The sequence below is a fragment of the Phasianus colchicus genome, chromosome 8, assembly GCF_987193195.1.
Source record: "Phasianus colchicus chromosome 8, bPhaCol1.hap1.1, whole genome shotgun sequence".
NCBI classification, from domain to species: domain Eukaryota; kingdom Metazoa; phylum Chordata; class Aves; order Galliformes; family Phasianidae; genus Phasianus; species Phasianus colchicus.
In genome coordinates, this window is record NC_143443.1 from 23,689,052 (window position 1) to 23,703,201 (window position 14,150).

At 42.8% G+C, this 14,150-nt stretch overlaps 1 protein-coding gene across 6 annotated transcripts in view; it reads left to right on the forward strand.

The window, feature by feature from the left end:
• SUFU (SUFU negative regulator of hedgehog signaling) overlaps window positions 1-14,150 on the forward strand; it is an 87,450-nt gene that overhangs the window by 39,357 nt on the left and 33,943 nt on the right. For 5 of the 6 annotated variants that reach the window (XM_090145422.1, XM_090145424.1, XM_090145423.1 and 2 more), the window contains exons 4-8: window positions 3,060-3,202; window positions 5,640-5,725; window positions 7,588-7,660; window positions 11,924-12,080; window positions 13,514-13,625. In XM_090145422.1, the coding sequence (XP_090001548.1) occupies window positions 3,060-3,202; window positions 5,640-5,725; window positions 7,588-7,660; window positions 11,924-12,080; window positions 13,514-13,625 (571 nt within the window). The remainder of the gene's footprint in view (window positions 1-3,059; window positions 3,203-5,639; window positions 5,726-7,587; window positions 7,661-11,923; window positions 12,081-13,513; window positions 13,626-14,150) is intronic. The other variant, XM_031597582.2, reaches the window with a different exon arrangement.

A 14,150-nucleotide genomic window follows, 5' to 3' on the forward strand; every position in this document is an offset into this window, starting at 1 on the left:
GACATTAGTAATCTCAGGCTGAATCATTGTCCTGTGGGCTTGAGTTTCTTCCTGTAATCTTTCGATTTTACATCAAACTTTTATTTCATGTGTATTAAAAAAACGATTTTCATGTCTACATTTTCAAGTTTTTTCATATATGAGTAGCTTCCAGCTATGAGTACAGGTGTCTCATTTGATCTCTGCAGTAAGAGAGGCTGTAGATCCATATTGGTGTTGTGATCACTGAAGGTTCTGCTTCCATCCTGGGTTATCAGCAGTGCAGAACAGCTCTAGATATTAGTCCGGAGATGGAAGACTGCTTCTACAGACAGTCTGCATAGTTCGGGAGAAGTGGGAATAGTGTGGGCACATCTCAGAGAAGTATGTTGCTCCTCAAAAGTTGTTTGTGCCTTTGCTGTACCTGGGATAAGCACATGCATTCTGCACTAACTCTTCTTGTTTTTATGGAAATAAATAGAATCATAGAATGGCTTAGGTTGGAGGGGACCTTAAAGATCATCTAGTTCCTGCCCCCTGTAGTGGGCGAGGGGCCCCACTCCAGATCAGGGCTCGGGGCTCCATCCAACCTGGTGTTGGTACATCTAAGAATGGGGTACCCACCACTTCGGGCAGCAGTGCCAGAGCCTCAGGTCCCTGTGAGTGATGAATTTCTTCCTGACATCTAACATACATCTCCCCTCTTTTAGTTTAAAGCCATTCCCCCTTGTCCTATCTCTGTTAGACCATGTAATAAATCAGTCAGTCCCCCTCCTGCTTAGAAACTTCGTTTAAGTACTGGAGGGCCACACTGAAGTCATCCTAGAGCCTTCTCTTCTCCGGGGCAAACAAGCCCAATGTCCTCAACCTGTCTTCATAGGAGAGGTGCCCCAGTCCACTGAGCGTTTTTGTGGCTCTCCTCTAGATGCACTCCAACTGCTCCACAAATATGTACACATAGGAGATATGAGTACATCATACATGTCTTTGAGAGTTTATCCAATGTTGTGCATTCTAACTCGGCGTTCATCAAAACCAGAGACATAGCTGTAAATTTACATTTATGGAAACCTCGGCACTTTTGGTTAAAACAAAGATTTTGGTGGTTTGGTTTGCAAGCCAGGTGTGAGAGTTGGGAATGGAGGATCTGCATCCCAGTTTCCAGCATGGGTGCAAGTGGCTATCCAGTGCTTTGTTCCTGCAATTCCTCAGCTCAAACCCTGCAGTTCGAGCTCTCCTCAACCATGTTGCAATGGTCTTTATGCAGGGGCTGATCTTACATTCTAGGTGGGTTACAATAAGTGAGTGTAGAGCTGAGTTTCAGGCTGTAATTCTGATTTTTCTGCATTCTTACAGATTTTAATTGGACTCTGTCTTATTTGCAGAATGTTTTTTTGTGTGTGTGTGATTTAATTGAGTAGGCAGTGTGAATTTTGTGGCATTCGTGTGCATGCAAGAGAGAGGGAGATTTTCTAAGTGTTCAGTGTTCACATAGACATAAACAGGTGGATTTCCAGCAGAGACATTTGCATTTGAAAACCTGCTCTAAACGAGTTGGGATTTCCCAGGAGAAGCAGCAGCAGCAGTGAAATGCAGCGATCGATCAGCATAGAATTGTGTGAGCATTTGATGGGCAAAATGTTGTGGTATAGAGACAGGAGCCAAGAATAAGTTCTTTGTGGTTTTGTTTCATTCCTAAAAACTGTGACTGAGGGGCTTTTATCATTTAAAAATAAAATGAATCAGCCACGTTTTGGCTAACCTGGAGAATATCAGCAAGATCCTTTGCAGCTCTGCTGGTTTTGTCTATTTGTTTAATCCAATTTTGATATAAGAAAACTTTTAAAACATTTTTCATTTCTGTCTTCTTCATTGTATGTCCCAACTCTGAAAGCAAAGTAATAGTACGAGCTGTTCCTTTCAGTCACAGCGCTGGAAGTGTGTAATTCATTGTACATACAGACAAACTGCTTTTCTTTAAGCAGCTCCATTTGATGTGTTTCTGTTCTATCTTAGTTTTAACGAAGGAGAACATTCCCTTACTTACTGCAACACTTCTGTCCCATTCCTCATTTTTGGAGCCAAGCTTTTTATGGAATTTGGAGTTATTTTAATTCTTTCTTAATCTACTGAGCCGTCCGAGAAATTTGTCTGAAAACCCATGTATAATAAGTGTTCAAACCAACGCCAATGGGGACACCTGGTGGAGGAATCATGAGTTGCCCAAGATGCTGTGGTTTAAACCCACAGACATGTAGGTGTGGATTAGCTCATCAGTGGGGTGACTTTTCAGATGCGCTGTGCTGTAACCAGAGTGAAAATGCTCGTGGCTGGTTGCTTTACTTCCAGTTCATCCATAGAGCAAGTATTGGGTTGGGGGCAGTGCTATATGCAGGGCTTCTGCTGTACACTCTGGTTTGCAGTTGGGATGCAGGGTTGTCTGGAGAGGGTTTGTCTTTCTGAGGAGAAGAGGAGGAAAATAAAGGAATTCTTACAGTTGTGAAGAAGGAAGAATAATTTCTGTCTCTTTGTTTAGATGGAGGCCATTCTGACTTAGAATGAAATTTCTAGCCAACTGGTTTTCTCATTGTCTGGGGAAGAAGGAACGTATTATAATTCTTCACCAGAGCCAGCAGACAATTGGGAAAGTGACTGACATAGAATGTCACAAGTTGGGTAGCAGACTGGAGAATTTTATTAGGTAGAGCAAAGTATTATTTAAGTCTAATTTACATTTCAGAATCTGTTTTCTGTGGCAAATCAAGTATAAATTGTTGTCGTATAGGCATCGCATGTGGCCCACAGGCTAACTGTGCCCTCTCACAAAATGAGACTAACAGTAAATTAGAGAGGGACTAATTTAACTTGATGGTACTACTAGCTAACCTTGTTTGTTTGTTTGTTTATTTATTTTGCCACAGGACTAACTCGGGATTGTGCACTATGAGCAGCAACCAGGGGCTGTGCTGGTCCTGACCAGAGGTTCCATCTGACAGTGGTTAGGAGCAGATAGATGCTAACAGAAGCATTATTCTGGCATATTTTCTGGACTAAATATTTCTTGTTTGTCTTTCTTGTAGAAAACACCTTCTGCAGTGGTGACCATGTATCGTGGCACAGCCCTTTGGACAACAGTGAGTCCAGAATTCAACATATGTTGCTGACAGAAGACCCTCAGATGCAGCCCGTGCAGACTCCTTTTGGGGTTGTTACTTTCCTACAGGTATGGCACAGCAGAGGTGGTGGCTCTTGCACCTCTCAGGCATGGGATGCACTTTGCACTACATTTTATTCAGCTCTGATAAGTAAGGTGCTTATTCCCCTGTCTTCATTCTTTCTGTCTTGATTACTGTGGATCTCATCTTTGAGTTATTATTCTGGGGACATTTGGTAAGGATTTTACTGGGGTTGAGTAATGACACGTTCAGTTCTCAATGTAGTAGCCTACCTCACTCAGAAAAGGTTTACACACCAAAGCAGACCTGGGGCTGAGTATTACCTTATTGCTCTGAAATTTCAAACACAAACAAAGGGTAAAAAAGGAGAGAGAAATGCCTGATACTGCTATTTTTATGTAGAACTAAATTCAAATTAATGCTATGGCAATGTTAGTGGGTGATCGTCCATTGATTTCATTTCTAGGAGAAGAGATGTTTGCAGTAGGACTCAGAGTTGCATTAGCATTATATAGCAAATGAAACATAGCTTGCCACATAAAGATTCTTTAGAGGCTCTTTGACTTTACCTGCAGTGATCCACCATCTAAGGTAGGTTGTTTTGTGAAAGAAACATTCCTTATATGTTAACCTTACTCATCAATGAGCAGAGCTTCCTTAGCTGAACAGATTTGCTTGCTATCAGATACTCCATTTTCTCAAGTGGTGTCCCTTGGATAAGGCCTACTTGAAATACTTTTAAATTACATATGCAGTTACTAACCATATTGACAGAACTAACATAGCTCCCTGTGCTCTTTAGAAAAGCTCCTGCCATGTGGGAGAACACGTTTTATTTTAGAGTTTTAAGCTTCGGGTTGCTTTTATTAGTCCTTAGCTGTAGTTGCAACACATAAGGGGAAGCTCCAACATCATAGACCTGCACGAGGCAACTGCTGTGCAAGGGCAAAGGCTTTCCTGAACCTTCTCTTTGCCCCAGAAGTTTTACCAACAGGAAAGAGATGTGTGAGGTTAATAAGTAAAAGGCGAACTGTGGGATGTGGAAGCAAAAATAGAGAGTTGAGCTAAGCAGGGTGATTCCTGGCTGACTCCCCAGTTAGTGCTGCATTAGTCCTCATCCTTTCTTTAGTACCCAGCTGCTTGGGATCAAAGAGCAGCCAGCTTGTTGCATCCTGAGGCTTTTGGACTAATCTCTCACAGTACATACGGTTGTCTTAATTTCCCCTTTGTTTGTTTGATGCTCATTGTTAAGGATTTATTTTGACCAATGAGGATGAATGGTTGCAAAAAGTAAAGAATAAATGTGAAATAATTTCCTGTTTAGACTCCCACAGTTTGTATGCAGTTAGTGAGTAAAGGCCCAGGGGGAGGAGTGCTGAATTGAGGGTGATTCAGGCTGTGCATGGAGGAAGCCTGGAACATGGGTGGGGATGGAATGCATTCTCAAGTCTAGGTCCTGAAAGATTGAGAGGGGCAGAGGAGTTAAGGTGTGCGGAAGTGGGTGCATGCTGACGTGAATGGTTTTCCACCCAGATTTCTATCAGTGCACATGTTTGTGGTAAAGGCATGCTGTGTACTTTTGGTTACCTCTCTAGAGAACTTAGTTTTCCTCTTCTCTGACAGTACACCAGCTGAACAGATTCTGACCAAAAATTTGATGTCATTGGAAAAAATTTAGTGTCTAGAGAGAGAAAATAGAAGTCCGTGTCTAAAGTCTTTTTTTGTCTCAGGGGATGAATCAATCATTGGGTTGCAAGGCACAAGCTGATGGATCAGGGGAAAAAAAACACTGGTTGCCTTCATTTGAAGTATCTGATCTCAGCTGCTGTGAGAAGGATGTCTGGTATTGCTTGGTGAGGCAGATCCCAATCTGAAAAGCAAACACATCTTGCCTTGCACAGGAAGGCAGAAGTCTGCAGTTGTATGCACTGAAGAGTGGATTATGCGATGTGTTAGGAACTTTACTTCATGGTGGTGGGTAAGATTAAACCAGTCAGCAAACAGAGTTGGTCAAGAACTTATGAGCACCAAAGCGTTCCTTTGTGGCAGTGTATCTTTTACCTGATTGAAGCTGCTGGTTTGTTATCACATTTGCTCCTAGCAGTTGGCCAGCAACACTGTGTTTGCCATGTGCTTAGACCCTGACCTGTCCCAGCTTGGTCTGTCTTACATGGACTGGTTTGGGGTGTGAGAACAGACCAGTGGATCTTCAGTAAATTGATTCTTCACCAGCACCTCCTCTTATTTAAGTTCACACACTTCGTGCAAGATTAAATGTTACATGCCAGGGCACTTACATGGCTTGTTGAGAGCTTGCGGAATCTCCTTGTTCTTTTAAGCTCTGTTTGTCCTCACTTATCTACTTAGTTGAAAGGGATGATGCTTCTCTGTATCTACAGTTTGATCCAGCACCATGTGGCCCACGTTCCCTACAGTTCTCACAGTTTCCATCCGGTTTAATATTTCTGTTTTTATTTATTTCAGATTGTTGGGGTTTGCACTGAGGAACTGCATGCAGCTCAGCAATGGAATGGGCAAGGGATCTTGGAGCTGCTTCGGACTGTCCCAGTGTAAGTGCTCGTATAGCTCCAGACAGAGGAGTATTTTGACAGAGAACAATTCAGTTGTTTGTTTTTATTAACAATCTTTAACTTGTTGATGGAGCCTTTGCTGTAGCCAGAGATGGGAATTCACTGCAAATCTGTTCTCACGCACAGACATTTAGATGGCAAATTAATGCATGTGGAAGTCCACGTGTTCAGGGTGGAAATGAATGAGCTCTTGAAAGCTTAATTTCCTTCCTCTTACGCCTGCAGCATATTCTCATTGGTTCTCCCTGAAAGAACCAGGGCAGCTCTGACTGGTGACCTCTCCGTAGCTCTAAAGAGAGGAAAGTAAGGGTCTGCCTTACCATGCCTAGGAAAGCTTGGGTGCTGTCTGAAAGTGAGGAAATCAATCTCCAAGAGGCCCCACTTGTCAGACCAATTTGCAGAAGGAGGAGTATTTGATGTAACAGAATGAACTTCACTATCTCCCCTGGCAAAACAAAGATAGTGTTGTGTTAAGGAGGAGATAGATTTTTAAATTTTAAATGATATGTTGATACTTTATTTGCTGTAAGGTTGCAGATAAACTTTTTTGACTTGCAAATGTGTGGCTTAAATGTTTTTCTGTGTATTTTGAGAGATTATTGCAGAGTGATAGTAGCTCAAAAGATTTTAGAGAAAATGAATTTTGAATATCTGTAGTCTCAATGGGCTGCCACAATGGGTTGTAATTGATTTGGAGGAGTCTGGCCTTTGCTGCTGGATTTCTTAAACCTGAACTCTCCCATTTAGGTACAAATGCAGGTTATTTGTGTAAACATTCGAGTGAATTTGTCCAGCTGCAAACTTTGTTTCTGGGACCCCGAAGCAATGAACAGTCTGTAACTCCCTTAACTCCTATGTCAATATAGACATAGCACCCTTCTCCCCAGTCCATTCTCATATTGTTTTTTTGGCTTTTGTGCTGTGCTGTAAATACCTTTCCAAGGATAAAATGAAATCCAGAGATATGCCAGGTTCAAAGGCAAAGCTGAAAGCTGCTCATATGGAGTCAGGGTGAAAGACTCTTGCATCCCAGGGAGGAACTGAAACAGATGGTACTTCTGCAGTTAACAGCTTCGAAAGTGATGTGAAAAAGAGTAGATATAGGTTTTTCAGATGCATCAATAAAACATTAACTTTTATTGGTCTGACTGCAAGTGCTTTTGGAGACTGTAACACAGACAGGGCCTGAGGAGGGGTCTTTTAACTGCAGTAGCAGAGTGTCTCATGGAAAAAAAAGGAAAAAAAAAGAAAATTTCTATGGTGATTTCAAAAGACTTCAAGCGAGAAGTGCAATCTGAGGCTGATTTCTACAGCCTGTGTGTGCTGTGACCCAAAGTAAAGTCACTGAGTAGTTCATCTTCACAGTAATCTGTCTTCTATCACCTTTGTTGGGAAACATCTTGCTCTTCCAACTTTCATTGCTAGCAAAAAACAAAGATTTCCCTGAAACATCCGAGTATTCAGACAAAATGTCTATTGTAAGATATTCATCAGAGCAAGCAAGAAGCTCTTTATGGTACAGAACATGATTGCTGATCTCATCAAAAAATGAAGTTCCATTGGGATCCTGTTGCATCTTTAAATAATAGGTATAAATCTTGACCCTATGCCATGCTCATCTATTATATACTTAGGCTGCACCAGACTTCTCAGTCCCATTTCAGTTATATATAAAACATAGTTCAGCCTTGTGTGAGTAAGTGCATCTACACACAGGGCAGTCTATGTCAGACTCAACTGCATTGCAAGATTTGCCAAGTGTGAGGCAGGTAACGGGTCACCAAGGGTTTTCATCAGCAGCACAAATCCTTGTTTGGTTCATTACCTTTCTTTCTTTGTAGAGCTGGAGGCCCCTGGCTGATAACAGACATGCGAAGAGGAGAAACAATATTTGAAATTGACCCGCATCTGCAAGTATGTCTTTAGTTAATAAAATATCGCTTCTTTTGTAGTAGCCAGAAAGGATTGGCTTAGTAATACAAAATGGTTCTGCTTTTTTTTTTTCTGAAAGGGTTCTGAATTTTTGTAGTAATTTTTGTAGTAATCTTAGAACAGTCCTAGAGACTCCCTTTGCCCTCTCAGAAGTACTTTGAGAGTGCGCATGTCCTACCCCAGATGGATGGCAGCTCTAGGAAGACATTTAGAGAAGGTAGAACTAGAAAACAATGTCATATATGAGACAAATTGATAAGATTTGGACTGTGTGTTTTGAACTATAAGGAATATCTAACAGCACCTGATTTAGAGATGACAGATCTGGATCTTCTTCCTTTGCTTTATATGTAAGGACAAGGAGAAATAACATGCAGAAAATTTTAAATCAGTTAAGTATTTTTTTTTCCCATAGCCAATGTGACAGTGTAGGGTGTCACGTGAGGCCAAATAATATGATCTGAGAAATAATGGCAAACTGTAAGTATTTCTTGCTGCTGTTAGTAATACATGCAGGCAGATATATTAAACCCTCTCCATCAGAGCTCAGTTTAATTTCTGAAGTTAAAAGATTGGAATAAGACCTTTCTAAAGGGGTTACTGTCCCATGGCCTACCTCCAGTTTGTACGTCTGGGAGGCAGTTCTGCATCCCTTCAGCAGAGATGTGATTCTGCAGTACAGGATTCCTGGGCGAATCCAGTGTGGTTCTGATCTTGTTTCAGTGAATTGCTGAGTGTTCCTTTAACTGAGAACTTATGGCTTAGCCTGGTAGGGCATGTGCATATGTGCGCGTTTTGTACTGTTGTGTTTGCTTCTGGTCTGCATGTCTGTATCTGATTACCTTCCATTGCCTCACAGCATCTTTTATTTTGAAAGCTTAGGAAGGAAACCAAATTCTGCTTTTACTGTTCTTAAGGATTTGTTCGTCTAAAATAACAACCCCAATCCGAGAGAAAAAGTGTTCCATAAACATCCCACAGTGTGGGAGTGAACGTAACTGCAAGTCCTATAAAGTTTTTGGGCTTTTCACAATTTTGCCTGTGTCTCCTCTCCCCTCCTGGAGGGTGTTGTCTGTTCTCCATAACACTGGTGATTCCTGACGATAACAGGGGTTTCTTCAATTTACTGTAAATGAGAAGTAGCTCAGATTACTGGAATGTGAGTCAGCCAAGACAAGTTAAGGCACATGAAGAGTGCTTCTGCCTCACAGTGTGTCCTGCCACCAACGGCTGCTGTCTGTGGTCTTTCCGGACTTCCTCATGTTAAAACATTCCTGTTTTCTGTTCTCTCTTGCCCGTCCAACAATCAATATGTGCAGGTGTGTGCGCTGCTCCTTTCTGCTAGGCTCCTCAAGAAGCCTAAAACCTGTGTAGGACTGCAGTCAGCCCTCACCATGCATCTCCTGCTCTGCATTAGTGGGCAAAGAATAACATGTCATTCATTCACCTGGCATTTTTAGTGGTGGTGGGGGAGATAGGGGATGTGAAAGGGAAGAGAAAATGGTTGGATTGCTTGGAGCAGGCGAGCACATTGGCAGCCCAGGCAGTGGGTAGAGATTGTTTTGAGGCTGCATTGTCTCTTGTGGGAACTGCTGAGGCCTAACCCCAGCCCTGGCAGCAGCAGCTGTACTTTCTGTTCGAAGTTGCTGAGAATGGATCCCAAGTAAGATGTCATCCCAGGATGTCAGCAATTAACACTGTGGCAGCACTGGCTGTTCTCTGTGCAGTCAGGCTTTCCTGTAGGCCACTTGCATTTCCCTGGCAGCACTGTCACACCATCCCTGTTGGTCCCCAGCTCCGTGCTGATGTGCTGTCTTAGCAGATATCTCAGAAGAGAATAAAGCTGATTTGAATTTCCTGAGTTGCGGTTGCTGCTCTGTGGGTCACACTGCAGTGCTCTGGCTCATTTAGAAAAGGATCAATGACTTAGAAGAGCCTCAGAGCATCCCTCCCACATGCTGAGAGGAAAATGGGACAGAAACATCCTTTCTTTGAGGAAGGAAAAAGCTGAACCTCCTTTGCCCTAGGCTCCTCCTGCTCTGCTTTGCTGCCCTTTCGTGGGAGGAGGAGCAGCCCCTCACCCATGCACAGCTTTACTAGCTAAGGATGGGGTAAAGTTACTAAAGCCAACTGAATATTGGTTAGGTTTTTCTTGTTGCTTTTTCTTTTTTCTCCCTTGGACATCCATGTTTGCAAACACAAGCATGCAAATCAGGCTACCGTAGGCCAGCTTGTTTCCATCAGATCCCCTTGATCTCCCAGGGATGCCAATAGAGCAGCTCTTCTTTCCCTGAGGAAGTGCTCTGGGAGCCAGCTGAGATGCAGACAAAGGGCTGCACCCCTCTCCCCTCCCTAAGGCTGTGTGCCTGGAGTGGGGCCTACAGCTGTGGGGATGAAGCAGCATGTCCCATAGATTCTCCATCCGGCTGTAGTCCCCAGGGCCCTTTCTCTCCCTGCTCGGGGCTAGTTGGTGGCTCTCCCATGCTTTCTCAATGAGTGGAATGAAAAACAACCATGCTGACAAGCTGAACCTCCTCATGCCAACTGCTTTGGGTCGTGACAGAGCTCCCTAAAGAGCCACATGGTAAATCTCACTTAGAGCATCGTTAGCATATGTAGCATCAGATGTATTTCTTTTCCACAACTTCTATTTCTGGACAAAACAACAAATTTTGTGTTTAGGATATAACAAAAGAAAATCCCAGCAGATGAATTATTTGTCAGATTTTCCTATTACTTTTTCGAGGAAGCCACTTTCCTGTGATGCCAGAGGAAGGTCCCAGGCAGTACCATTCTCTGGGGAAGAGAAGCAGAAGGAGGCGGTCTCTTGAATGCTTAAATCTAAGCAAGGACAGCTGTGGTCTTACCCCAAGCTGCAGTTTCTGCCTCCCTTGTGGGGCCAGGGAACAAGTGTAAGAAGGTGACCGAGTTTTAAAGAGTCACTTGTCAGACAGGAAGGGGCAAGGGCACATGGAGGAGAGTGGGACAGCAGCCAGGTGAATTCCATCATTTTAAACTGCAACACAACCACACCCCAAGTGCTATGCTTATCTTTGAGCTGTTCAAATCCTCTCTTGAATGGTCACAAGAACAAGTAAAGCTCTTTATAGAGTGCAGCAGATAGAGCTGGGCAAGGGAAGGAGTGTATGTGGGTTTTAGTATGGAAACTGCTTCTTGGGGAACGGATTTTGCAAAGCACTGAATGCTCCCACGGTCTCTTGACTCCAGTGGCAAGGTCAAAGCAGAGGCCAGGAATAATGATCTGTTCCTGTTGTGTGACACAGCTCTAAAGAGTTTCTGTCCTGCAAGCAGTGGGACTTATCGCATGTTTGGGGCTGACCCAAATGTATATAGTGAGATGGAGATCACTGAATGGAGCTGGAAGTGACATCCCTGCAAACTTCGAAGAGGAGCCTGATTTATTCAGTGCCAGTGGAGAGGTACCAGCATTCTGAGTAGCCTTAAGTTTGTTCAGCTCAACATTACCCCCTTGTGGGAAATAAGTGGAAAATCAAAGTAACAGCAGTTCCCATTAGCAGGTAGGTGTCCTCTGCCTGAAACTTGGAGTGCAGTTTTGCTGGCAACAGATGTGGGTGTCCTTGGGAAAAAAAAAAAAAAGCGCGTGTCTAAGAGCATCCAGCTGCTTGCTGTTGATGTGCGACACCAAACAGTGGTTGCATGCTTGGAAAGAATTTTGCCAAGACTTCTGACACTTGCATACAGACCAATGTCTCCTTACACGTTTGTCCTCAGCTGAATGTCCCAGCACATTAAAAAGCAGTGGTTGTATGAGCAGTCTGCAAATTATGATCTTCTGTGAATGAGAAATCACTCTGTGCGCTTTTCACTGGGGACTTGGAAAGGGATCTTTGTTGTAGTTATTCAGGAGTTTGTTATTGATGGCGTATAATAGATAGACTGCTAAGTTGTGCTGCATGTAGGAGTATATAAGAGCTTTGAGTTGTTGTAAACTGGTGCTAACATTGAAGGAAACAACCCTGTATACTTCAGGTTTCTCATTTCCACCTCTGTTTTGTGCCTGTGAGCACAAGCAGTGAAGCAGTGAGGAAAGAACAGAAGCTCATTCCAGCCTGTCCTGGTTTGTTCCTGTTCAGATCAGCTCCTGATTTGACTCCTTGTGCAGTCACACTTAGCTGGTACATCAAAACATGGATGGAGCCAGGCTGCCTTTCAGCTGGGTCAAGCCACATCCAAAAAAGTTGTGGGGTTTTGGATCTTTTCAAGCAGGAGAGAGTCGACAAAGGGATTGAGACAGATGGCTCAAACCTAAGTGGAGTGAGTGCCAAATGTGCCTGGGATGATCTCAGCCGGCCCCCTGAGGATGATGAAGACAGCAGGAGCATTTGCATCGGAACCCAGCCGCGGCGGCTCTCCGGGAAAGGTAAGAGGTCCTGGGCTGTGGCCTTTTGGGCACTGATGAGTCTGAGCAGTGCCGTGGGGTTCCTTGAAAACAGCACGCATGCTAGAAGAAGTGATATGCCTCAGAGGAACAAAATGAAATTTTGGTGTGGCTTCTTTAAGAAGGGCAGGAGATGGAGGAGATCTTTGTTTTTTTCTAAATATATCTTTCAGGTTTTAGGCTATTTCTCATCTAAATCTGCAAAGTTAAACTGAGCACTGGGTGAAACCAGGACTGTAAACACCTGCAAGGTGATGTAATTGCATTTTCCTAGGTTGTGTTTCCTTTTTAACACTGCCACTTCTTGGCTGGTGCATTGAACTGACATGATGTAGCTGAACTCAAGTGATTCTTGCAAATATGGAACTGTGGGAGGAAGAAATTGAATATGGTGGAGTTCCCCTTTGCAGTGAGATGCCATGTGAGAGTACAGATGTCGTGGACATTAAGCATGCTTGAAAGTATTCACGCTAACTTTCAAATGAGCGAAGTAATAGAATGCAAGGGTCTGAGATTTCTTGTAAGGAATAATGTTTTCCATGGGTATTTATATCATATTTGTTTTAAGTCTGTGATTAAAAAAAAAAAAAGCAAATGTGTATGTATATAGGGTTCTGCCTGGCCTCTGTGGAAATATTTTGAACCACACTGGATCTAAAAAGACTAGACGCTATTACCCCTCAGCCCTGCAAATGAAAAGCCCAAGGCAGATATAAATGATGATATTTGTATGCCGTGTCCTTCAAGAGATTTTAAAATCATTTTAATATCTTTTTCTCTACTCATAAAAAAAAAAAAGGGGGGGGGGGGAACTTCTAGGCAAATTAAGAAGCATCCCTTTAAAATACTTGGCCATTTGATGTCATAGGAAAATGAAAAAGTAAGAACGCTGCATCTGAACTGTGTAATTTGCAGTTTATTTTCAGATGTGAGCTTGAGGATGAAGTTTATTTGCTAAAAGGTTTTTCTGTTTATGAATTTGGTAGTTAATTAATAACAGATTTTCAAAACGAATTGCAGAAACTCCAGGACCTCCTTGCACTTGTTTGGTAAAGGAATAAGCTTCCATTATGCCTAATGGGAAAAGTGACTTCCAGCACAAAGGCTGGATGTGTCAGGAGGTTTTGCAAGAGCCGCAGGAAGAGCAAACACGGGGGCATAGTACCAACGGTTCCCATTCTTGCCTGACATAACATTATAGCCCAGGGAATTCAAGCTGACTTTGTTAAGTGGATTAACTCTTAAGGTGCAAGAAGTGCTGTTATGAATTCACCCTTAGTATCTCTTTATTTCTTCCTGAAGGATTTAGATGAAATGTGCCGTAGAAACAGGCTTTTTAAGAAAAGCTGTTGTCTCCTTGTGTTTGTGATGTTTTTGGGGACTCTGAGTCATGTTAAAAAAAATTGTCTTTGCAGATACGGAGCAAATCAGGGAGACTTTGCGAAGAGGGCTGGAGATTAACAGCAAACCTGTTCTACCTCCAATAAATGCACAAAGACAGAATGGGTTGAACCATGACCGAGCACCGTAAGTGCATTCTTCAATGATAGGAGGGTATAAGAGCACAGAGTGGAAAACTAAGTTAAAGCTGGCTGAGAAAAAGGCTTGGCAAGAAGGGAAAGCTAATAGCAAATGCTTACAAAGCCCAAAGACAGAGGAAGAAGAGTTGTTCACGTTGGGTTAATAGGCAGATTTTGAGAGGAGGTGGGCAGATTTTGAGAGGAATTTTGCACAAACTTGCTAATACAGAGTGGCTCTGATAATGTCCTTTAGAATTTGTTGCTCATGGTGTACAGTGTTTGAAATTAGGCTGGACTGAGCCCTATAAAATTTGTTATAGAGTGTTTGGTATCCAAAGAGCTAGGTGGCACAGGTAAGCATTTGCTGATGTTTCTGCATGCACATTTTCTGTCAAAATTCATAATTAGAAACCTTTTGGTTAAAATGATTTTTTTCTAAAATCATCTTTGATCTTGCTTGAGAAAGCAGGTACTGGCATTAATCAATGCCAGTATCACCCTGGTGTCTTACAGTCTGTAGACTAACAGGTGA